This window comes from Octopus bimaculoides, chromosome 12 (genome assembly GCF_046866305.1).
Source record: "Octopus bimaculoides isolate indiv1 chromosome 12, ASM4686630v1, whole genome shotgun sequence".
NCBI lineage: Eukaryota > Metazoa > Mollusca > Cephalopoda > Octopoda > Octopodidae > Octopus > Octopus bimaculoides.
Genome location: NC_142939.1, coordinates 62,268,164 through 62,295,904, shown reverse-complemented (window position 1 = coordinate 62,295,904; position 27,741 = coordinate 62,268,164). Strand labels below are relative to the sequence as shown.

Sequence of the window (27,741 nt, the reverse complement as noted above, 5' to 3'; positions counted from 1 at the left end):
ATTGTTTGTTCACGCCTACATCCTAAGGCGGTGGGGGGAATCAATTCAAGTCGCAATCACAACTGCACGCTTGTTGGGGTGTAACGCTTCTTTTCGGATATGGGGAAGCTAAGAAGTCTAGCGATCCATTTTAACAATCCATCGCGAGTTTATTACGGTGGTCAGAGGTTGAATGGATTTGTACAAATTGTGCTGAATGAACCCATGAAAGTGCGAGGTAAGTTAGAGAGGAAAAAATTACTTTGAAAATATTTTATAAACCTTTTAATTTATTATTTTGTTAATTTTATCTATATGTAAGTTTACTTTGTCTTGCTGTTTACTATCAAGCTGTTATATGCTAGAAACAGTTTTTGAGCTGTTGTTTAACTCCAGGTTGATATTTACCGAGTTTGTCCTTTGGCCTAATTTATTCCAACCGTGATCGTCCTGTCATTTTTTTTTTTTTGCATTTGAGGTATGAGGAACTTATGTAATTTTGCGTCTCCTCTTAAAGTACATGAGTCATAATTTAAGAGAGATGTAGCAACTATTTTTAGCAGACCGAACGATTATGTAGATCAGTAATTTCCAATATTGTCTATGCTCCACATTCTTCGCATTTATACAAAAATTTTCTAGAACTCGTACACAAAAACAAGATTATTTTAAAGAGAAAGTTAATTTTATTTTCGAAAGCAACTTTGTATACTTTCTCTGGTAGTCGCACCCTTATGAGGTGCGAACACCGCCACGTTTGCAACCTCTAACTTTGAGGCTTCCTCGTTCTTATTTACTATTAAGTTTATTTGGGTGGAGATGGAGTATATGTAATCTGGGTATACCCCCACTTTTAAATTTTGTTTTTTTTTACGGAATCCTATGTTGCAGACCATGGAGAATCCGATTGTGGAAAAAAATTTTCAAAAATCTCAATTTCAAAATTTCGATCCCCCCGCCCCGGTTTTTATATAGATCCACAGGGTAAACCTAACCCTAACTCAAACCCTAACCCTAACCCTAACCCTGACCGTAACCCTGACCCTAACCCTAACCCTGACCCTAACCCTAGCCCTAACCCTAAACCTAACCCTAACACTAGTTTTGTGAGATTTGGCTGTTATTTCTAGCATGTAAATAGCCTGCTTGGTGGGGGGGGGATTGAAATTTTTCAAAATTTTTTTTTTCAGAATCGGAATCTCCATAGCCTAAAACGTGGGATTCCGTAAAAAAAAATTAATAAATAAGGGGGGGGGGAAAGGTTCAGATTACATATAGTCCATCTCTACCTTTATTTTAATTTGGGTAAGAAATAACTTATTGTTCGAATTATGTATTTATTTATTTATTTTTTTCATTTCTCCCATTTTCACATACTCTTCTCTAATTCTAAAGTATAAACGTCCAGCACCGTTCCCGATGTATTTGTCAGCCTTTAGCGATTAATGAAGAAAACGTCACCACCACCATTATTATTATTATTATTATTATTAGAGATATCACTTGCGTCTAAGTGGATCTGATGTCTATTGAATTCCTAGGAACCGAGCTAAACAAACTATATCTTTCTCTCGTTTTTATGCATCTTTTCCCTTATTTTTAGTTTTAGATGACAGCCTTTTCGTGTCATTCGGTCCATCTATCTCTTATTTTCTCCCATAAGCTGACTCTCTTCTCTGACTCTGGGCTCTCGTTTATTTATTTTCTTGTCGCTCCTACAAATTGCCTGTCTCCCTTTCATGGCATAATTCATCCGTTCATCTCTTTTTCTTTTTATTCATCCAACTGTTAATCACGCAATTTTATTCACCCAACTCCTCTCTCTCTCTCTCCTGTACTTGTAATCACTTTTCTCTCCTTTCAAACACGCACTCTCTCCCGCTCTCTCTTTCCTTTTCTATCGATTTTTAAAAACTTCCAATATATATATATATTTTATTTCATTTCTTTGTAAGTACTGTGTAACATGAAATTGCGGAGTCAATATTGCAACCATTGACGCCTGTAAGCTTAATTGTCAATTTTAGTGGGTCGCTTTCACGTTATCAAACTTTAGCTACGCTACAGAACTTTTTTGTTTTTGCCTTTTTTTTGTTCACTTGACGCTCTTCTGCGGTTTGTTTTGTTGCATGATGTATTTTGGATAGCAAACAAGTTTTTTTTTTTTTTCATTTTTGGAATTTTCAGAATTTTTTTGGTAATTTTTCAGATTACTCCCGCACGATCTTCACTAGGGTGTTAGGGTTAGAGTTTTAGGGTTAGGATTAGTGTTTAAGGTTAGGGTTACGGTTAGGGACAGAATTCCCTAATCCAAACCCTAAAACCGTAACCGTAACCCTAAACCCTAACCCTAAAACCCTAACCCTAACCCCGACCCTAAAACCCTAACCCTAACACCCCAGCGAAGATCGTGCGGGTGTTAATCTGAAAAATTATCTTTTTTTTACGAATTTGTGTTCTTCACAGGAATGCGTACAATTATGCAAAAAAAAGAAAAAGATGTGTGTTATTTAGCTGTTATTTTTAGTATATCTCACGACTACCTTCCTCGTTTCTTTATCTCTCTGACATGTATTGCTGTTTTTCAATATTTTCTTCTCCATAAACACATTGAACGGAATGATGATGCAGCCAAGAGTGAGATTTAAGCAAATAATTTGGAATGTCCGTATTAAATACTCTGATTTATAAACATTCGAAAAAGAGTGGAAATTTTAGGATTTATGAGGGAAGGGGTGGAGGGTTATCAAAAACATTTCTGGATAATCGTATGAATTCCGGTGTTTAGAACACAAATTTGCAAAAACTGAAAATTGACAAAAAAAGTTACGTTCGGTTATATGAAACTAGAATTCTGCCGAATTTTATGTTGCTGGGTTTTTTTCTTTTCTGCCGCTAATATCTAATTTCTGTGTAGTTAGTTTTTTTAACCCAATGTTTTATATAACCAGTTATTCATAGACAGCTGAGTTTCATTTCTTCTCGTCACCCCCAGCTCTATTTACTCTCTTTTGTATGTTTCTTAGTTCCGTTCAACTTGAAGCAAATCAAGTTTAATGTATGAACTAATTCTTTTATGTCTTCGTCAGGTGTATATGTGGCGTGCTGTGTGAGTGTGTTAGATGGGGGTGTGCGAGACAGAAGGTGTGGTTTGTATGTGAAGAGACACAGAGTAATGTTGCTGGTATGTGTGTATGTGAGTTAGAGAGAGAGGTTCTCTATATATGTATGTGTGTATGTATACACACATAGATGTGTGTGTGTATATATGTATATATATATATATATATATATATATATATCTATATGTGTGTGTGTGTGTGTATATATGTGATTTTATATTATTAATTCGTCAATAATATATTTAGCAAATCAATATTTAGTATTTCAAAAGATATACATCCAACATAACATGGTAGCATAATAAATTTAAAAGTTTAAAACATAAAAATACGGAATATAAATATCGATACATATAAAAATCTAAAAATAGATAAATATATGTTTAAATATATATGCGTATAAAAATTTATGTGTAAATAAGCATGAATATTATAAATTCTAAAATATAAAATATAAAGAAACCTAAAGTTAAAAGAATAAAATCGTAAAAGAATGCCTTCCATCTCATTCTTTTGATTAGGTCATTAGTTTTCTGTAGTAATAATACTAGGTAAGTATCGTTAGATGGAATTGGTATATCTTTCAATGAAATCCCTAAATATTGTTTTTCCATGTTGAATAAGTTCAATATTAAGTGCTCGTTATATATGGAGCCAAGCATAACTTTTATAAGTAATATTCTAAAAGAAATATTCTAAAAGAATATATAACTGAACTTATGTTCAATATTTAAACATATATTTATCTATTTTTAGATCTTTATATGTATCGATATTTATATTCCGTATTTTTATGTTTTAAACTTTTAAATTTATTATGCTACCATGTTATGTTGGATGTATATCTTTTGAAATACTAAATATTGATTTCCTAAATATATTATTGACGAATTAACAATATAAAATCACATATATACACATTTATTTGCTCAAGATAATTGAGCACTCAACATAAGTTCAGTTATCTCTCTCTCACACACACCAGCAACATTACGCTCTCTGTCTCTTCACACACACTAACAAAAGAGTTTCACATACATACTACACTTTCTGTCTCGCACACCCCATCAAACACACACACACACACACACACACACACGGCACGCCCACTTCAAAAGAACTTCCCTGATCCAATCGCGCTCTCTCAGTCTCTTTTGCTTTCACGCCGACTTCAAAAGATCCCCTTTCCCCTCACCCCACATATGTCAAAAAATAAAAAATAAATTTACTGAAAGCGACAATCTTCTTCAGAAACATAAACAAATACACGTGCTTTAAGAAGTCATAAACACAGTTCTCATATCGAAAGATCGCCCTTTTCCCTACTATAGGCGCAAGCCTGAAATTTTGTGGGTCGGGAGCCAGTCGATTACATCCACCCACTGCTCAGATGGTATTTATTTTATCAACCCCAAAAGGATAAAAGGAAAAGTAGATCTCTGCAGAAACCAACCCTTTTAGTCTATATCCTCCAGAAAAGATCTTCATTCTTATATATATATATATATATATATAAAACATATGGTAAAATTATAAATAGATCAAATTTTAGCCATTTCTCTGCAGACTGAAAAAAATGATGACCAGCCTTAATCGATTTTCGATTGGGTTCTCATCATTCTGACGGTTTCAGAGAAACAAGCAACCAAACTTTTTATATACTCAACAAATGCAGCAGTTACTCTATGAAGGATTCCCTAATTTACACACACACATTTATATATACATACATAGATATACATATCAATTCATCCCATAAGTTCTTTCCGATTTTACCTTTTTTAAAATTGAATGAAATTTAATAGTATTTTAGAAAGTCTAATGGAATTAAAATTTATTTTTATGCATTTGTGTACATTTAAACTAATTAAATATTATTTTACAGAATAATAGAATTAAAATTTCTTTGATTAAAACCCTTTCTAACATGGAAGTATCCAAAGAGCATTTAAGGCACATAATGCTTTATGAGTACAAAAAAGGAAACTCTGCAGCCGAAGCGACTCGAAACATACACTTAGTTTATGGGAAAAAATGCTTGAATGAAAGAACTTTCTCATCGTCATATACAACAACTTGGAAAGGTTCCTAAACTTGGAAAATGGGTGCCTCATGAATTGTCTAAAAGCAACCGCAAATCCCGAGTTAGCATCTGCTCTTCTCTCCATTCTCGCGAACTCATTTCACCCTTTTTGGATTGACTGGTGACGAAAAATGAATCTTCTATCGAAATGTTAAACGTTGTAAACAGTGACTTGGTAAAAAGGAAAAAGCTCAACCACAACCGAGAAGGGAACTTCATGTGGAAAAGGTTCTTCTCTCTATCTGGTGGGATTGCAAAGGAGTAATTCACTTTGAATTGTTACCACCTAATGCAACAATCAATGCTCAAGTCTACTGTCAGCAATTAGAACGTTTGAACCGAGCTTTAAAGAAAAAAAAAATCCGCTTTAGTGAATCGAAACGGAGTGATGTTTCATCAAGACAATGCACCACCCCACACTGAAAAGATCACATCACAGAAGAACGAAGAGCTTGGTTGGGAAAAATTCCTCATCCATCTTATTTTTCCAACCTTGTTCCTTCAGACGACCATTTGTTTCATAGTTTACAGAATCATTTGGGGGACATAACTTTCGCAAGCCAGGAGGAGGTGGAAACTGACATTTCAAAGTTCTTCGCTTTGAAACCAAAAGAGTTTTACATTGATGGGATTAAAAAGCTTGTAAATAGATGGAAGGAAGTCATAGGTAATCAGGGAAAGTACGCTGATGTTTAAATTTCAATTAAATATAACATTTGATCACGTGTTTTCTTTATTCAAAATTCGGACAGAACTTATGGGATGACCTGATATATACATACAGACAAATGCACTCATACGTAGTATTATTTTTTAATCAACACTGAAACTTTGGCTCGCGTCTCGAGGTTCATGCCACTACCATCTCTAATCTGAAGATCATAGTGGCGTGAAACTCGAGTCACAAGACAAATTCTCGGATTCAGTTTTAGTTAAAACTATATCCTCTACAACTAATATTGAGCAGTACTTTCTCATTTACGCGTGTGTATGAAACTGATCTAATGTGTGGGTACTTGCTCTTCTACAAATAGGGTCTTATGCTATTGGTGTTATCTCATTGAATTGGGTTAGTGCTCTTTTAAACAAACTGATTTAGTTTGTCTTGGCATTGTACCATAAAGAACATGTAAATGGCAATCTTCCTGTAGGGAAAACGAAAGATCGCCTGTAGGCGCTAGATATATGGGCTCCTATACACACATTACCGTATCAAATTTTCGCTGTGGTATCGTCTTAACCATTTTATTATTCTCTTGTCTTGTCCTATTTTAAAATTTGATAAGATTAATATGTTAATTGAAATAATTTTGTGCTTAAGAAACTACGTAGCATAAAATGGGTGTCATGTAAATGAGAGTGGAAACAACTTGTTCTGTTTTGTCATTCAAAATTTGATACATCTTGTCGCTGACGGGTTTGTGTTTGTATTCTGACTTGGTGCTGTTCCATATTTTTATCGGCGAATGCTTTACGACGAAGTCGTATAAGCTAACCGATTTTTTGTTGCAAAGAGTGGAGAGTGCCAGACGAGTTCTGCGAGGAGTCAACAATAATTCTTTCTAATTTTGGAACAAAGCCGGCAGTTTTGTAGGGAGACGGAAAAATCAAATACATCGGTTCCATTACTTCACTGGTACTTTATTCTATCGACCACGAAAGACAAAGTCAACCTCGGTGGGATTTGAGCTCAGAACATAAAGCCAGATTAAATATCGTTAAGTATTTTGACCGACGTTTAAATGATTTTCCTACCTCGTTGCCTTGGCAGCGTTAACAATAATGGTTTCAGGTTTTGGTACAAGGCCTGAAAGGTCGGGGGGGAGGGGACTAATCAATTACATCGAGCCATTACTCGACTGGTACTTATTTTATCGACTCAGAAAAAGGAGACAAGCTGGACCGATCGAAAAGATGGACAAAATGCTGCTAAGCATTTTGCTGGGCATGCTAACGAATCTGCCAGCTCACCGCCTTGAAAAGTGTTAATAATTATGAGCTTATAATATATAATGCTCAGGTACAGCTTGTCGGAAAAAGGGTAAAAGAGGAAACAGAAAGCCTCAATAAATCAAGCAAAGAAAAGCATCAATGATAGCCAAAAATGCATACAGGATACACAGATAAAACACAAAAAGACAGAAAAATGAACAGTAAAAGAGCCATACATAGGAAAGGTTGCATAGGCATGTCAGGAGTAGTGTTGGTGAATTTTGAAAAGCACTGAAGTTTTGAAACACTAAAATGTCCTAGCAGCTATTAACTGACAAAGGCACTTTATTGCATGTGTCAACAGTTCTATACTCGAAAACAGAAAAGCCATTTATGTCTTATATATATATTGGACTACATTATCAAATATTTTTGCTTTCATTAAGACGATAGAATATGAATTGAGTGAGAATTGGTTGTTGTTTCTCATAGGTCTTCTAACCACGTGAAGGTTTCCTCATTAGCTCGGGTATTCATCTACTTTTTGATGTCTTCTAGTATTATTCTTAATTAAGGCGAAGTCACGAGGTAACTTCGCAAAAAGAATGCCACTCGTCAATGTAGGATATTAAAAAATATATATATTTTAGAGATTATTGGAGAGCTCTCAAACAACTAATTTTCTTGTAGTTTTATTAACAGGAAGGTAACACCGATTAAATGTATTAACTAGCAAATGAGATGAACTGAGAACAAAATATGCTCCCAACTTTATATATGTATTTAAATGTTGAATAAAATGCAAACATGCACAGTATTTGTTTGTTTTGATTTGGCCAGATTCCAGATTCAGTTACAGAAAAGAATATGTGATATGAATAAAATATTTAAAATAAAAGTGGGGAGGAATGATTAAATATATCATTCTTCCTACTGTCTTTCTCTTCTGATCGTAATCCTCGTTTCGTTGTTCAACGAAGCTTATTATCGATAGATTCATCTATCTAATTGTATAACTAACGACTCTTCCCTCTCTCTCTACATGACTGCTTCTTTGTCTATTAATAGTCTTTTAGTCTTTCCTTAACTAGTATTTTATTGTGTGTATTTGTGAAATCTGTGTTGAGTGCTTCACCATAAAGATATATCGTAAGCCATTTGCTAACACGAACCAGGAGGATTATGAAGACAAGCCTGGTTCAAAGGACAAAACTTATCAACAACAAACGGTTATCTAGTTTAACACCCGGCCACCAAAACAAAAAAGAAAGTATAAGTGTAAAAAAAAATGGGTTAATGTTGACATTATTACCTGGAAACAAAATCCAGAAAAAAAAAATAGTTCAACGGGTGTAAAAAAAAAAAAAGATGTAGGAAACGAATATGGAAATAAAAATGCCCAGAAAGCAACAGGGGTGGGGAGAGGCCTTCAGAAAATTCACAAGATCCGATGTTTTTCCCTCGTAACTTTGTGGAAAATATAATCCTCAGGAACTTGGATGCTAAACATCCCATTGAAGGATTCGGGTCCTTGCTTCTATGTACACACACACACACACACACACACACACACACACATAGTAGAAGTAAGGACCCGAACCCGTCAAAGGGATGTTTAGCATCTAAGTTCCTGAGGAAAAGCCTAATTTGTGATTTCAAAGGAATTATACTTTCCTCAAAGTTACGAGGGAAAAATATCGGATCTTGTCAATGTTCCCAAGTTCTCTCCCCACCCCCTCGGAAAAGATTTTCCCCACAAATTTCTTTATAATCGTAATCTATACGGTTTCTTTATAATTGTAATCGATACCGTCCCTGTCGATCTCTACAGATCTACCAGGATGAGACTCATCTTCTAAGCTGTAGTTTCTGGCTCAGAATTTCTGGAATCACCGTTGACACTGGCCTATGCTTATTGCCCATCCCCAAATACTGCATTAATATTCCTTACACTTTCCGTTGCATTGCTTCCCTTATTGAACTAATAAAGCAAAATATCCCAAATATACTCCTTTGTCACTTCCATTATAGCTTTGAAAAATAACTGTTAAAATCGAACTGAACTCTTCAAAACTGACACTAAGAATAAGGTAGAATAACTACCTGTTTTTATAGCAAGTTGAAGCAAGTAGTTTATATAGTTTATCCCATCCTCCTCCAACTTTTAGTTCATGCAATTGAAAAAATGCATTTTTTATGGGATGACCCAATATATATATATATATATATATATATATATATATATATGAGAAGCTTATATATATATATATATGTATATGTTGTTGTTGGCACTCCATCGCTTACGACATTGAGGGTTCCCGTTGATCCGATCAACGGAACAGCCTGCTCGTGAAATTAACGTGCAAGTGGCTGAGCTCTCCACAGACATGTGTACCCTTAACGTAGTTCTCAGGGAGATTCAGCATGACAAGGCTGGTCCTTTCAAATACAGGTACAACAGAAACAGGAAGAAAGAGTGAGAGAAAGTTGTGGTGAAAGAGTACAGCAGGGTTCGCCACCATCCCCTGCCGGAGCCTTGTGGAGCTTTATATGTTTTTGCTCAATAAACACTCACAACGCCCGGTCTGGGAATCGAAACCGTGATCCTATGACCTCAAGTCTGCTGCCCTAACCACTGGGCCATTGCGCCTCCACACATATATATATATATATATATATATATATATATATATATATATGTATATGTATATGTATATATATATATGTATATATATGTATATAGATTGTTAGATGCATACATACATAGTATGTATGTTACTGTCTTCTCTCCTTGATATCACTTGATAGTTGTAAGCAAGTATCACCATCATAAAAACAATTTGTTTCATTTCCAGTCTTTCAGGTAATCATGACAGAGCCATGTCAAAATATTACATTATTTGGAAACAAGTGAGAGCTGGCAACAGGAAGAGCATCCACCCATAGAAATCATAAATAACCTTAAACATTTTGCACTGAAGCATACTTCATGTTGACACCTATATGCCAGACTGAAAGCTGTTTTATCTCCAAATAAACAATTAACAGTTCTTCAGCTTTTGCATTTGATAACTGTTGCTTTAAGTATTTTATTTCGATTTTCACTGATGTAATGGTAAGAATAATGGGATACATAACATTAGTTTCGAATAAAAATAAAAATGTAAGTTTTAATTATCCAATGGACAGACAAGCATTACAAAAATAGCAATTCTCACTTTGAAACTGACAATTTTGAAAATCTTTTTAGATTACGGAACGCTCCGCTCTCTCATGTATCCATGTTTAAAATTTCAGCGTGATCAGATGAACAATACTCAAGTTATAAGTGCACAAAAAAAAACCGGACAGAATGAGATTTATATATTAGACTATGTATTGTGTGTATATATATATATATATATATATATATATATATATATATATGTCTAAGACAACTCAGTATGTCTAGTGGGACATCCCCTTTTTTATGCATGTACCTGATACATACACAAACGACTGACATCGCTCAGTGTTCTCAGCTACTGGTATATACTTGTTTTGTGTCAGGCAACTGTGTAGAAAAGGAAATGTTGTTCTGTCACCCTATGGATAGTTGTACAGCAGCAGCAGCTATTTTTCGTGGGGTATCAAACTTTTTTCAGAAAAACAACTTTTGTGGGATTTGCTGGTAGAGATGTGCACTGATGGAACCCCAGCCATGCTTGGTCTGCAGTCTGGATTCATTTCTAGGATGAAAGAAAAAGAAATCTATCCGTTGTAGGTACACACTGCATACTTCATTATGAATCCTCAGCATCCAGAACCTTACCTACTGAAATGAGATATGTCCTGAACATGGCTATCAAGGTTGTCAACTTTGTTCAAGGCAGGGCCTTAAACAGTTGTGTTTTCAAACTGTTATGTATAGATAAGGAATCTGAACATGAATCATTGCTTTTTCACACGAATGTACAATGGCTATCAAAGGGGAACATACTTAGATGGCTTTATGAACTACAATAGCAGCAATAACTCTAGATTTGCAGCAGGAGGCAGATTTCCATGACAAGTTCCAGTCTGAAGGCTTTCAGCTAACTCTAGCTTACCTGGTGGACATCTTTGAAGTGTTGAATGTGTGACATGATAAATTATTTTTTAGATGAAAAGAAAAATAGGCTCTCTCTCTTTCTCTCTCTCTCTGTCCAGTGTGAACATTGATATTTATGGTAAGACAACCGTGGGATCACAGGATACTATAAAAATGGATTTTACTACTCTACTACCAGGAAAAAAAGCAACAATGCTATACCATTCAATAAATGTCAGTCACACTTAATTATAGATACAACACAAAAAGTCATACTGGAATAAATATGGATATAATAGATATAAAACACAAAACCTGTTACAAAATGGATAAAATGTTATCCCACTTTGAATCAGAAACTGAACATAGGATAGATTTAAAGGTTAGACCAATAGCTTTATGTAATCTACAATGAAGGATTGAATAAAAGGTTAGCTTTGCTTGTGCCCTAATTCTTTATTATTATTATTGCAATGTATAAATGATGATTTATTTTGCATATTCTGTATATGGTCAGTTGACTACAACATAGCATATTTTATATGCAAGACTGCAGACCAACGTCTGAATTTTGGAACAACCAACATTCTTCAAATGACAAATCAAAAGTTTGTATGTAATCATCATATCATAATGAATATCTGTTTAATTTTTTCATTTGCTTTCTTTTTGTAAGCTGATTCATCTTTGAGGAGGTAAATTGCTCTGTATTGTCTAATGCACGTAGATTGTGCAGAACACAGTTGTAATTATAATACTTGAATTAGTATTATTGAGTTAGTATAAAAATAAAATAAATAACCTTACCTTTATACATACATATATATATGTATGTATATGTGTGTAAATATATAAATGTATGTGTATATATATATATATATACACATATATATATATATATATCAGTGGTGTGAGGTTTCTTTTGAGGTTGGCCATACAATAAATATGAGGTTTGAATGAAAAATTTATAGGCTGACAAAAATACTCTCATGGAATGTGACCAAATGAGGTTTATTTTTCAACCTAGTCCCCACTTGCGGTCCACGCACTTCTAGCAACAGTGTTGCAGTGCTTAGATGCCACTGGTGAAGAAGCTTTCATTCTGTTGGCCAAAACAGTCATTAAGATAAGATATGATGTCATCATCACTGCAATACTGGTCCCCAACCATGTGTTTTACATGTTCATGAACAAATGATAATCAGATGGGATCAAATCAGGAGAATAGGGATGGTGATCATCTACATCGAAGCTACAGTCATGCATAGCAGCCATTGAAACCAAGAACATGTGTGTTGGAGCATTGTCATGATGAAAGAAGACCCCTTTTGCCAGTCTTCCTGAGCATTTGGTAACTACCTCAGCAAGTTGGCATAGTGTTCTCCATTGGTGATGTGGCCCTTTTGAAGGTAGTCAATAAGTACAATGCCTTTTGCATACCAAATAACCGAGGCCATCATCTTTCCTGCAGATGAAATGACCTTGTTTTTTTTTGTTTTTTTTGAGCAGGTAAAGAGAGATGTGTCCATTGGATGGATGGTCTCTTTGTCTCTGGCTTAAAGTGATGAGTCTAACACTCATCCTGGGTCAGGAAACTTTGAGACCAGCTACATTCCATAGAAGATAAACACTAAGTAGGGATGGGGGAGCATTTAAGCCATTGGAGGTGTTTAGGAGAAAGTCATCCAATAGAGGTCAGCGGCAAAGACTTCCGGTATAGGTGGTGGGGGTGAACACACCACAAAACAGCAAACACTCTGGCTGCTGGTGTGAAAAAATAACAAGAACAAGAACAATAATAATAATGATGAGATAGAATTGAACATTTGCATTCTTAACTAGAGCTATAACCAACAGTATTCGGTCAGCCAAACTGTGACAAAATTAGATAAATGAATGAATAACAGTAATAAATGAGTGTGTGAGAGAGGGTGAATTGGATTGTACGTAGGGATCTTAAGGTTTTTCTAACATATGGCATGGAAGACAAAACTGTGGGTGCATAGATAGATAATGAAATGATAAAGTAATCCTAACTTGCACTGTGAAAAGAGGTTTTTTAGATGTGTGCTAGGTTGGAAACAAAGTTGCTTATCTGAACATCTTCTTTGACTTTAACTGTATATAGCAAGATATTAAAATATGAGGTAGGGGAATCCAAATAGAGCTAATTTATATGGCGGGGGGTTTCATGTTGTCATGTTGGGAGAAGCAAGTGGTTAATGGAACTGGGAGAGAGAGAGGAAGTCCAGAGTTAGGCTGACCAAAGACAAAACATGAAGAGATGGAATTTTCAGGATTTAGAGTAACATAATTGAACAATTGAATTTAACTTGCCATCATAACAAACCGCTTGGTGAATAACAACACAAAACAGCAAACACTCTGGCTGCTAGTGTGAAAGAATAACAACAATAATAATAATAAAGAGATAGAATTGGACATTTGCATTCTTAACTAGAGCTATAACCAACAGTATTCAGTCAGCCAAACTGTGGCAAAATTAGATAAATGAATGAATAACAGTAATAAATGAGTGTGAAAGAGAGGGAGAAAGGAGAAAGTGGGAGAATTGGATTGCATGTAGGGATCCTAAGTTTTCTATATGAACGTATATACAAATGTATGTGTGTTGGTGTACATGTATGTTTATCTATATATGCATATACATCTTATATAAGTATATATATATGTGTGTGTATTCTTTGGCTCTGAATGTCTGGCTGAAGCACTCTTCCATCGTACCTCTTGCACACAGCACACTTCTATTTGTTTTTACTCAAGCATCTCTCCAATCTCACCAAACCTACCTTCTGTTTGTATCAATATGCACATTCATGCTTATGTGTGTGTGTTGCTTGGAAATGTGATGATTAGTGACAGGAAGAACATCTGTGTGTAGAAAAATTTACCTCAATGAAGCATGGAGAAATGAATGTTCAAATGTATGTATGTATGTACTGACATACTTATAAAATGGTGAATTGTACTTCTATTTTACAAAATTAGGTGGTTTACAAAACAACATTCCATTGAGAGTTGATAGGCAGATTTTAGTATTCAACATTTGAAATGTTAATGAGTTGTTTTAACCCCAAAAGGATTTTGTTTTTATCAAAGTGCATTAAATTTCTATGTTAATACATTGTCCCAGTTGCAGTTTATAAATATTTTCACACTCTTTTTTGTTTTCTCTTTCTTTTTTGTCTGCAGAGTAAGGATAATGTCTGCATCTCTGGTAGACCTTTCTATAGTAGTGGGAACAATTCAGTTGATGTCTAGTTTGAACTTCCGTAGGAGATAAAATAAGGAAAGTTTGAGACATTACATACATGTAGCACAGGGGTACAAGGATTGGGTAAAGTATTTAGTAGAACCCTAACCCTAATTTAGTAGATCAAATGAAACGAAAGGAGTGACAAAGAAAAGCAAAGGTGAGTGCATTGAGTGGTATACAGGTAACAAATTTAGAGAAGCAGTGACTGTTCGAAGAGTGTGGGAAAAGAATGTTTGTGGGTTAGTAATTGTGGGATTATATAGGTTTCAAATTTTGGCACAAGGCCAGCAATTTTGGGAGAGGAAACAAGTTGATTACATTGACTCCAGTGTTCAACTGACACTTATTTTATCAACCCCAAAAGGATGAAAGCAAAGTCAACCTTGGCAGAATTTGAACTCAGAACATAGTATTAGAAAATGCTGTGAAGTATGTAAATGGTTCTGCCAGCTCACTACCTTTTTGTGGGACTATATTTTTAATTAAATATTGCACTGATTTCTTCCTTAGGTGTCCGTCTGGAGTTAAAAGGGGAATCTCGTGTCCATTGGACAGAAAGGCATTCGACTGGAAGTGGTAAAAACAGAAGCACCACAACACGACATTACTCAGCCCATGAAAACTATTTTGATTATACTGTCATCCTCTATGGCTCAGGTAAGGTCCCATTGTATGTGTTCGAATACACTCACACAGACATGCATCCATGCACACACACACACAAACCTTTCTCTTTTGTAAACCTCTCCCATATTATTTAATTATAAATATATATTTTGTTGTTATTTAGACACAGGTCAGCCTTCAATAAACAAATTAATGAGCAAAAGCATTCCAACCATGACTGTCTCATCATTTTTTCCCCCAGAAATAGTACATCCAGGACTGCATCTACATTATCCAGTATGTTTTTCCTTTCTTAAGACAGTAGGGCATGATTTAAATGAGATTTGGTTGCCATTTCTAGCAACTTTAGTATCCACATAAAGGGTTTCATATTAACTCATATAAGAATACTTTTTAGCTTTTCTGTAAAAAGTGTTTTTGGTTATAACCATGAAAGTGAACATAACTGTTTAACATCTGAAGAATTGGAATTTTGGTGTAGTTAAGCATTATTCCTTGACAGTATAACCCACTCACAATGCTTTGGTTGTCCACTGAAGACACTTACCCAAGGTGCTACTCAGTGGGACTGAACCCCAAGCCATCTGATTGCAAAGCTGCTTTTTAACCACACTGTCATGCCTATACCTAAAAACATGTAACCATAAACATCCACATACATTTATGTACCAATATAAATATTTTCTTCATTATGCACACATATTCTTGTAGGTCCAGTTATGGGAGCTAATCAAGTGATATTGAATGGCGGAGAGCATCACTATCCTTTTGAGTTTATGCTTCCGTACAATATTCCATCGTCATATGAAGGAGGAACCGGATATGTAAGATACTACGTAAAAGCTATTATGGATAAGCCTTGGAAATTTGATCATAAGTGCAAAGTTCCGTTCACTGTAATCACAGTTCTGGATCTCAACCAGACACCAAATGCATTGGTAAGTACTCATCATCATCATCATCATCATCACCATCATCATTGACATCATTACCATCACTATCATCATCATTAGCAGCAACAGTTCATCATCATCATCATCATTATCATTAACAACACCATCACCACTTTTGTCTTCATTGTCATTTCCTCCTCCTCTTCTGCTTCTTCTTTGCATCTTTCTCTTCCTCTGTTTCCGCTTCTTCCTCCACTACTGCCACTGCTGCCTACTCTTCCTCTGCCTCCTCTCCTTCCTTCTCCCCTTCCTCTTACTCCCATCATTTTTCCTTTCTCCTCTTCCTTCTCCTCCTCATCATCATCATCACTGGAATTTGAAGAGCTGGAACAAACATTACAAGGTATTTTGTCCAATGTCTGTTCAGTGCCTAAAATAATGCTTTCTGATTTAGGCACAATATCAGCAATTTCTGGTGAAGAAGTTTCTGATGGCTAGTTCTTCATTTTATTAACCCAAGATGGATGAAAAGCAAAGTTTATCCTTCAACATAGAATGTAAAGTATCACGAAATACTGCAAAATATTTTTTCCAGTGCTCTACCAATTCTACCAGCTTGCCTTTTTAATAATAATAATAACTAGTGGAATCTGTGAATATTTCACAGAATTAATGGTAAACTTATTCGGTTATTCTTGAAAACTTTATCCAAAAAGCCTGAAAGCATAGCCTGTGTTGTGTCTGTATCAAAAGATAGTCATTCGTCTGCTATTCATTGAAAAGTGAAGGAAATTGGAATATGATTACTTAATACACTTTATATATACGCTTTGTGCATAATTTTATAGACTTAATACACAGCACTCATAAAATGAATATTCACTCTTATTTTTCCATTTTACCCATAAAGGAAAATAAATTCTCATTTTAAAATTTATATGGTCACAATTTCATATCTAGAAAACAAAAATTTTATAGTAAAAAAAATTACTTTATATGTAAAATATAGGGATCACAATTTCATGGGGGTAAAAATTTAATGCAATATGGCATACTCTGAAAAGCACATCATAGGTGACTTATAAACCAAGGCAATGAGTCAGAGCCAATACACATTTCAATTTGCGTACACCTTTCAATCCAATACTTCTTTGCAGACTATGTTCTTCATGTAAGTTCTCCCTCTTCTTTTCCCTTGTTTGTCAGTGTTGATAACTTTAACTCTCACATCAGATAATTTGCGAGCCCTTGAGAATCCAACATATAGCTGACATGGCCGAATACAGGCTCAGGCAAGAATAGCCCTCATGATTTATTGATAGTCATTGCATATGACAGGCAAACGGGAAACTGGTTTCTTTCTAAAGCGGATGGCAAGTTTGGGATGTGCATGCATTAAGTGATATGTGATATAAAAAAACTTAGTTCAATTAAAACAAATTAATTTTCACTATGTACTCACCATCGCCACCACCATCATCTCTCTCTCTCTCTCTCTCTCTCTCTCTGCCTTTCTTTAATCTCACCATCAGAACATCACCCCTCTGCTAAAATTATATTCCTCACTCTCCTCTATATCTACTTTCAACTAATTTTTTTACCACATATTAAACATTACGTTTCCCCTACCACAAGTTATGGATGCTTCTCTCTTCCTCTTTCTCTCTCTCTCTCTGCCTCACTCTTTGCCTTATCCTCGTTTTCATTCTTCTTTTTCTTTCTCTTGTTCTTTCTTTCCCTACAACTAATCACCTGAAAGCATTACAATGTAATTCCCTCTACCTCACATTATGGACACTTCTCTCACTTTCTAATGCTCCAGCATGATCGCAGTCGAATGACTGAAACAAGCAGAAGATAGAAGATTAAAAATGAAACATGTTGAATCTAGTTACTTATTTGTTTTTCTCCTTTCTCTTTGTTTTTTTGTTTATTTTTTTAAGCAACCGATCCAACAGCAAGGAACCAAGCATTTCTGCTGCTGTTGCTGCAAGTCTGGACCGTTGAGTGCTCACGTGAATTTATATCGGACGGGTTACGTAAGTGGCGAGAAAATTTTAATCAATGCTGAGATATGTAACATGTCAAACCGAGATATAACCAGTTCAAAAGCATCACTAGACATGGTGAGTAAACAGTTTTATCAGCTTCACCTTATTTTATATCTGTATGTGTCAGTGCATGTGTGTATGTGTGCATGTGTGGTGTTTGTGTCAGGTTAAAGTGATCATCAAATGACATCACATGATATTATACATTACCCCTAGGTGAAGGTGTTTGTGTGCTAAAGAAGTTCACTTCCCAACCACATGGTTCTGGGTTCATTCCCACTGCATGGGGCCTTGGGCAAGTGTCATCTGCTACAGCCTTAGGCTGATGAAAGCCTTGTGAGTGTGTATGTGTATATATATATATATATATATATATATATATAAAGACTCCCAGAATGAAATATAGATTGTATGATGCTTGTGTACGAGTGGCTATACTCTCTGATAGTGAGACATGGGCTCTGAATGCGGAGAACATACATAGATTGGAGAGGAATGAAGGTCATATGCTCCACTGGATGTGCAACCTCAGTGTACATGAATGACAAATGCAACTGTGGTGAGAGAAAAGTTGGGCATAAGAGGAATTAAATTTGGCATGCAGGAGAGGAGAATGCTTTGGTTTGGACATGTGATGCATATAAGTGAAGGCAGCTGTATAAAGAAGTGCTGGTCACTGAAAGTGGATGATACTTGTGGAAGACAGAGACCCAGGAAGACGGGGGATGAAATGGTGAGGATTGGTTTCATGATGTCGAAGCTCACAGAAGAAATGACAATGGTCCATGATGTCTGGCAATATGAGGTTCTAGAGAAGATCTACCCACATCAGCGAAACTGTGTCCTAGAAGCATTGTGTCCCACTCACATGCAAGAATAAAATTTTCACACCCCCTACCCTAAAATACATCTCCTCTTTTAAACTGCATTTTTTGCTTCCTCACAATTCCTCTGGGTAACTCTGTATCTCCTCTACAGCAGCACACCTGTTTCTGCCCTCATTCTTGATCACTCTATCTTTTTCTCGTTCTTCCTTCTGGCTAGGTAACCAAGCATCCCCTTTACATCAGCACACCTGTTTCTGTCCTCTTTCTTGTTACCTCTCTCTCTCTTTTTGAGGCTGGGTAACCATGTACCTCCTCTATAGTAAGACACCTGTTTCTGCTTCTCTATCTCTCTATCACCCCCTAACATTTCATCATCTGACACAAGATCACCTCCTCCAATGCCCCTTCCTCCCTTAAAATTCCTTCTTTCAGTTTCCATTTACCAAATCCACTCACAAGGACTGCTGTAGAAGCCATTTGCACAAGGTACCTGACAGTGGGACTGAGCCTGAAATCATGTGCTTGGGAAGCAAACTTCTTACCACACAACCACACCTGCACCTGATATATCCCAAATAATTAACATATTAATTATTGTATTATTATCTTATAATTCTGCTTGTCCTCCCATTATTTAGCCCATCTGTAATACTTCCACATGGTTAGTTGAAGGGGGAGGGGAGGAGAGAGATAGTGATGGTGGTGAGTGAAATGTGTATTTTTTATTATTTTTTTTAACTAGGTTTTTGTTTTCCTCCGTTACTTAGCCCATCTGTAATGCTTTCACATGATTAGTTGAAGGGAAAGACAAAGAGCAAAAGAAAAAGGAGAGAGAGCAAGAGGGTTAGGTGAAGAGTGAGAGAGAAATGGGAAGAGTGCTGTGTATTAAGTCTATAAAATTGTGCATGAAGTATATAAAGTGCATTAAGTAATCATTAAATCATTGAATTCCAGTTTACTTCACTTTTCAGTGATTAGCAGATGAGTGACTATCTTTTGATACAGACACAACACAGGCTATGCTTTCAGATTTTTTGGATAAAGTTTTCAGAAATAACCCAATAAGTTTACCATTAATTCTGTGAAATATTCACAGGTCTTGCTAGTATTAATTATAAAATATGTTGTATTTTTCTAACCCTCTGCAGGTTATTTCTTTCCATGCAACGACTAAAACAAAAACTGTGCATCAACATGTCGCATCTGTAATGCAAGGAGGTATTCAGCCTGGGGAAAGTGACTATTGGAACCAAGTTGCTCTTCTTATCCCACCATTGCCACCATCCCATCTGATATACTGTAACATTATTGACATTAGATATATATTGACGGTAAGTATTTCAATTAATTTATTGGTTATATTTATGGCCATCAAGTCTGTCATTGTCATTGTCACCACCATCATCATCACCTCTACCACTGCCATCATCACCGTCATTGTCATACTGGGGGTGATGTTATCAATTAATCCTCTCCCCTAAAATTTCAGGCCTTGTACCTACAGTATAAAAAATTATTATTTTGCACTTGCCATCAAAGTGATGCTGGGGTACAAATTTACAAAGCCTAATACACTCATCATGACTACCCAGTGCATGACCATTCAGGTAGACCCAAGTTGGTATTTTCTTCAGGTAAAGTATCCTATCTTGCTCAAAAGGTCCCCAAATAAAGGTTGTTTAAGGGTGATGGACAAAACACCGATGTTTCCAAGGGTGAATTATTCAAACCCCAAACAATCTCTCTCAACGCATGAGCATGATGCTCGCCACTACTCCTGCTCATGATGTGGGGTGCACATATCATCAATCACTAAGGGACATGCTCAGCTGGTTAAGCTCAAACAACTGACAAGCAAACCTGTGGTATTAAGCAGAATATTTTCTGTAGCCCATCTTTTACACCAAGACAAAACATGTACATGTTAACACTTCCTATTAGTTAAGATCAAAAGCCATGAGAGACATTACCTAGCATTACTTCAGGTCATCAGCAGGAGAAGCTTTCTCAAAGTGGTAGATTAGCAAAATCGTTAGAGCTTCAAAAAAATGCCATTACATTCTTAACAGTGTCAGACCAAGGACTTTTGTAAATTCTCTACAGTCCCCAATTTGAAAGCCTTCCAGAAGAGACTGCTCAGAATGTTTTCAACATCTAGTATTGTTTCATGGCCATTTACCCTCTTACCCTTCACTAACCTTCTTTAAAAAGTAAGGGTTAACTTTCCACTGACTGCATTGTCCAGTTGGTAGAGTCCAGTGGGTGTACAGCAACATTCCAGTTAAAAAATGCCCAGCCTTAGTTTGTATATGATACAGAACTCTAGCTCAATCAAGTAAACATGTTGCAAAAAGATATGTTACACAAGAAGACTTCACATCTGTTCATGTTTGTCATCAATGCAGTAGTCCAGGAATATCTGCAGCTATATCAGAGAGTGGGATTGGAGTATGTAAAAACGAATTAACAATGAAAATTATAACAATTAAAATCCCGAAAAGAAGGAGATTTCCAAGGGCTGCTCATGGACACCTCTCAAAAACAATGATTGCTCTGACCTCTAGGGTAAGAGCCCTCTCCTATTCATCTATTCGTGCTTCTGTCCCATACAAAAAGTGTGTTCATTCCAAAAACGATTGGGAAGTTTTCCATAATCTTTTCTACAGTAGGCATAAGGCAAGAAATTTTGTGGGGAGGGGACTAGTCAATTACATCGACCCCAGTGATCAGCTGGTACTCATTTTATTGACTTTGAAAGGATGAAAGCTGAATTGGAACTCAGAATGTAATGAAGAATGAAATGCTGTTCAGTATTTTATCCAGTTTGCTAACGAGTCTGCCAGCTCAGTATCTTAATAAGAAGAAGAAGAAAAATATTTTTTTCTTTATTAACAGCTGAAGGTTCATCTAAAAGATTGGGGATAGTACAGGACAATATAATAGAAAGAGAGTGGGACTGGAGTATGTAAAAACAAATTAACAATGAAAATTATAACAATTAAAATCCCCAAAAGAGGGAGATTTCCAAGGGCTGCTCATGGACACCTCTCAAAAACAATGATTGCTCTGACCTCTAGGGTAAGAGCCCTCTCCTATTCATCTATTCATCTAGAAGCGCATGCTTAGAGTAGGTACATTCACTCAAGCCATTTGTGATGATCTTCACGATAGACTCGTCCAATAGCTGAATCCAGCCAACACTCGACAGCAGGTGTTCAACATAAACTCACAAGTCAGCGATGTTCAGGCACTGGACAAGTGCATGCAGAATAGTTTCATTGCTTTGCCTGCATAATAATGATTTCAAATTTTGGCACAAGGCCAGCGATTTCAGGGGTTGGGGCAAGTCAATTACATTGACTCCAGTATTCAAATGGTACTTATTTTATCAACCTCAAGAGAATGAAAGGAAAAGTCAACCCCAGCAGTATTTGAACTCAGAATGTAAAATGCCACTAAGCATCTGCCCAGCAAGCCAATGATTCTACCAGCTCAGTGCCATAATAATAATAATAATAATAATAATAATGCAGTACCAGGCAGTGGCTCTCATGGCTTTTGATCTTAATTGACTGGAAGTGTTATCATGTACATTGTTTTGCCTTGGTATAAAAGATGGGCTATAGCAAATATTATGCTTAATACCACAGATTTGCTTGTCAGTTGCTTGACCTTAACCAGTTGAGCATGACCCCTAGTGGTTGACGATATGTGCATCTCTGATCATGAGCAGAAGTAGTGGGGGAGCATCATAGCCATGTGTTGAGAGGAATTCTTTGGAGTTTGAATAATTCACCTTTGGAAACATTGGTGTTTTGCTCAACATCCTTAAACAAACCTTATTCAGGACCTTTTGAGCGGGATGGGCTACTCGACCCGAAGAAAATTCTAACTGGGCCCTACCTGTGTGGTCATGCGCTGGTTATCTTGATATGAGATCACCATGTCGTGCACATATGGTTGTGATGCATGTGCCTGGTGTATCCTTATCAGACGGGTAGTCATGATGGGTATAATGGGCTTCGTATATTTTACCCCAGTGTCATTTTGATGGCATTCAGTGCTCTCTCACTCAATAATAATAATAATAATAATAATAATAATAACAACAGCAACAAATATTTTGAGAATTTTGTCTCTCTTCAGTGTTTATCTTTTCTTAATTCTTGTTTTTATTTATTTTTAAAACCAAAGTTTTCTGTGTCAGCGTCGATGGCTGTGTCTTTAAAACTACCAATGGAAATTATTATTGGAACCATTCCATTAGCAACTTACATGCCTCCTGCCCCTTCAGCTGGACTGCCTGCTCCAAGCCAGTATAATGCTGGTGGATATGCAACCCAGTATGGGTCTCTTTTACCCAACACTTCTTATCCAGAACCCAGTGCCATACCTGAAGGTGCCGGCGCCAGTGCCAGTAAGTATTCCTTGCATTTTATAATCTTTTGTCTTTCACCTGTTTCACTCATTTCACTAGAGCCATACAAGCGTACTGCCGTGAATGGTTTGGTGGAACACACTTAACTGAGTACTTAATTTTTTAAGTTTGGCACTTATTCTGTCGGTCTATTTTGCTGAACTGCTCAGTTATGGGGATGTAAGCAAACCAACAGCAGTTGTTTCATGGTGGGTGAGGGAACAAACACAAATACAAAAGCACAGATACCTACAACACACTCACACACATACATATATATATACTTACACATATACACATGTATAGGAAGAGCTTCCACACAGTTTCTCTCTTCCAAATCCACTCATAAAGCATTGGACAGCCTATAGTCATTTTAGAAGAAATTTGGCCAAGTTGCAGCACAGCAGGACTGAACCTGAAACCACATAGTTTGAAAGCTAGCTTCTTAATCCCACAGCCATGTGTGCCTCAATAGAAAACAAATATAAAGCACTTGACAGATATTCATATCATCTTTGTGCAGGACCACGCTAATCTTTTCTGTATTGTTCCAATTTTAGTAAATGTACTGCCAAAGCTTTTATTTTTTTATTTATTAAGGTTCATGTTACACTACCATCTGACCAAATTCTTTCTATAATTCTATTTCTTGGGTAAAATGTCTCTCTTTTCCATTCATTTATTGTGACTGAGTTTCTGTGATGTGTTGTTGTCTCTTTGGGGTTTCTATAAGTCACAGCTGCTTAACCCTTAAGCATTTTGATTACTCTGTCAAATGTAATCCTTATTATTTATTCACATTGTTTTGTATTAATCTTACATTATTTTGTTGCTTTGAGATTTCAGTGATGTGATTGTTACTATTTAGAATGACATTGTAGGGTACGTGTAAGAGGCTGAATCTAATCAGTTTGAACACGAAGCAGATAGAATATTTGGGCCTGATATGGCTGGTTTGAAGGCTAAAGGGTTAAAAGAATAATAAAATGGCAGTCATTAGAATGTTGGCCAGAATGCCTTTCAGTATTTTTTCTGATTACTGGTACTGTGAGTTCAAATCATTCTGAGGTCAACTTCTGATTTTAGGCTTTCAGGGTCAATAAAAAATGCCAGTCTTGGACAGTGAATTGATGGACTTAATTCACTGGGATCAAATACCTTGTGGTGTTTGTTACAGTTCTTTGTTTCTTGACAGCAATGATTGTGATGATGCTGATGCCATTTTATATTGGACCATATGACTGGCCTTTGATAAGCATCAATGATGTGAAGATGGGAAATTTGCATACATGGGTAAATGCCAGTCTCCTTCAAAGGCACCTTGCTCAGACTTGCACATAGACATGCAGGTGTATGGTCAGCATTGACCAATGAAGGTTCTAATGAAACAGTTGCTTTAAACCTCTCCCTCTTTATCTCCCTCCCTCACTCTCTCTCATTTTATTGCACCCTCACTCTTTTGTTCTTCTCTTTCATCCCTCTTTCATTTATTGTTGTCGTTGTTGTTTAGTCCCTGGCCAAACATGTTATTGCTGATCTATGATAAAAACCATTCCAGCCATGACTGTCCGACTTTACCTTTACATTATTTTAAATGGTAGGGTATGAATTGAAGATTTGGCAGCTCTTTCTAGTGGATAGAATTACTACAAGGAGGTTCTCTTGTTACTTGATCTCTTTTGACAGTTGATTTCTTCTGTGATATGGAAATGCAGACACATACACACTCACACACATTCACACACATGCAATTCATTAACCTATAATCTCATTTCTGTAATCTTTTGCAGTTCCTTCAGCTCCTCCAGCATATGAAGAATGTGTCTTTGGCAAAGTGAACATCTCAGATGAAGGGGATGACAAATACACACAAGGGGAACTGAACTTTGCTCCTGCTTATCCTTACTATAATTTCCCCTCGGCACCACCGTTACCAGAACAGCCGACAGACAAAGCATGAATGGAACTGTATCATTAGAATTCTTACCAAAGAAGAATATTTCCTGATGAAGACAATTTCTTATTCAGTTTGAATGCTTTGTTACCATTTCACTTGTTAATGTGTCTATATGTTAGCGTGTGTGTGTGTGGATGCATGCTTGTGTGTGTGTGTGTGTGTGTGTGTGTGTGTATTTGTCAATGTCTGATTTCTTATAAACATGCAATATTGTCTTTGTTTCTGCATACATGTGTGTGTCATTATTAATATGTATAGATAAACGTGTGTTTATGAATATGTACATTTGTATGAAAATGTGTGTGTGGTGGTAGTAGTAGTATGTGACTCAATGGTTAGGATATTAGGCTTGCAATCATAAAATTGTGGGATTGAATCCTAGACTAATTGGTGCATTGTCTCCTTGAGCAAGGCACTTCATTTTATTTTACTCCAGTCTACTCAGCTAAAAATGAGTTCCAGCCATGACAGACTGATATCCAGTTTAAGGAGAGTCTCGTACTCCCAGTCATTTAAACACCTAAGGAACTGGACTAAGCTCTGACCTAATGCAATTATAGGCCCAAAATAAACTTATAGTTGATGTACACCACTGATGGTCTGGCACCTCCTTTAATCCTGATAAACTACAAGGGAGAACTTGAAATTCCCATAACTGATAATCTAGTCCACTGCATGACCACAAGTGGTGTTTTGCGTATTGTGTGTTTACGTGCATTATTTACTTTGTACTCGTTAGTGGCAATACCAAAGTGTTGAGAGGTCCTCTGTTCATTTAGCTTAAAGTTACCAGTTGCTATGGCTACTACGGGTAAGAGGATTGAGAGCGTCATTGGTAATGTCAAACAGAAATCCATATCAAACCAGGATAACACAGAACAGTTGATGATACTTTAGATGCAGGTGTATAATTAGTTGATTAGAAGTGTGTTGATGAATTATTATATGACCATGGCTGGTCAGACAAAATGGTTAATCCACCAAGGCTTTGGAAACAAAGATACTCGAAAATCAGTGGTGTACCTATGTTGTATCAAGGCAGTGCCCCAGCATGGCCACAATCTAATGACTGAAACAGTAAAAGATATATATATATAATGTACACATCCATGTGTGTGTGTGTGTGTGTGTGTGTGTACACACATATATATATAATTCTGTATGTTACCTATCATTTGATATAGTGAACCAGAGTTGGATTATGTTAGAGTGCTAATAAGGTATCTGCCTGGATTCCAAATCCATATTCCTTTATGTTTCATATATTTATGTGTGTTTGTGTGTAAGTATTTGCATGACAAGAAATAGTTTGGTAGTTACTTCAAAGTTTTGCAGGTTGTCTGCCTTCTCAGATGTTGGGACTCAGGAAATCAATGAAACTTCAAAGTCATTTTTGTAAAAAATATATATATACTCTACATATTCACATACATATATATATATATCATTTTTAGGAAAGCAAATGTGGAGAAGAAGCACACTCTAAGAAGTAGAGCAGTCTGTATTTTTTCCTGGTGAAGGCCACTTTATGAGGTTACCCTGGGTTTCCTGTCCATAAAGGGTTTAACTTTATAGCGTATCTTCAGACCCCAAAACCTATTGGCCTATGACCTCTTTAAAATATGGAGGAGAAATGTCTTGGGGTCTGAAGATACGCCATAAAGTTAAACCCTTTATGAACGGGAAATCTAGGGTAACCCTATAAATCAGCCTTCACCAGTAAAATATATATATATATAATTGTTAAACAGTACAGCAAACATTAAGGCAAAGCAAACATCTCAAGTCGTATACATTATTATTATAGGAAGAAATATTGTATGCAACTTGAGATGTTTGCCTTGCCTTAATGTTTGCTGTCCTGTTTAACAATTATATATACGCTGCATCAGAAATCTGCAATGGCCCCATAACTACTGTCTTGGCTATAACTTTGGAGCCCCAGCCCCAGTAAAAACAGGTGCACAATTTACATGGGTTTTTATAGTGTATATATATATATATATATATATATATATATAGTGTCTGAGGAGAGTCACATTGTCTTAATGCCTTACTATCTAACACACTCACCGGTTCAATTTCCACTCATCTATTATTTATTTATTTATTTATATATATATATATATATATATGCATATTATGGGTATATGTGTCTAGGTTTTCTCCTATATGTTTCATAAAGTTGAATGTTATAAGAGAATTTGACACATACATATGCACACACACACTTGTACATGTGTGTCTCCACAGACTGTGGTCACAAAACTTCTTATAAGATGTGCCTATTATTTCCAATGGTATTTTCAGGAAAATAAATATATGTTACTTTTCACATATATCAACAGACAAAAGAATTCTTTGTTCAACTAATTTTTCTGTTTTGAAAGCTGTCCAGCTTTTCTCTTACATTGAAATTTTGCATTGCTTCATCGATATTTTTGTTCATATATTATTGTAATTTGTATTTTTTATAAGTCAGAATATGACCTCTTACCATTTAAGAG

At 36.0% G+C, this 27,741-nt stretch overlaps 1 protein-coding gene and 1 non-coding gene across 2 annotated transcripts; one reads left to right on the top strand and one right to left on the bottom strand.

Annotated features, from left to right (window-relative positions):
• On the top strand, positions 1-27,238 carry LOC106873225 (arrestin domain-containing protein 17). Its single transcript, XM_014920481.3, has 7 exons — positions 1-217; positions 14,973-15,119; positions 15,801-16,027; positions 17,926-18,108; positions 20,009-20,191; positions 23,055-23,277; positions 25,068-27,238. Exons 1-7 carry the CDS (start codon positions 100-102, stop codon positions 25,235-25,237), a joined length of 1,251 nt encoding a protein of 416 aa, XP_014775967.1. The 5' UTR covers positions 1-99; the 3' UTR covers positions 25,238-27,238.
• LOC128249229 (U6 spliceosomal RNA) lies at positions 23,756-23,857 on the bottom strand. Its single transcript, XR_008265344.1, has one exon. It is a non-coding gene; the product is annotated as a U6 spliceosomal RNA (small nuclear RNA).
• Positions 27,239-27,741: the final 503 nt, after the last annotated feature.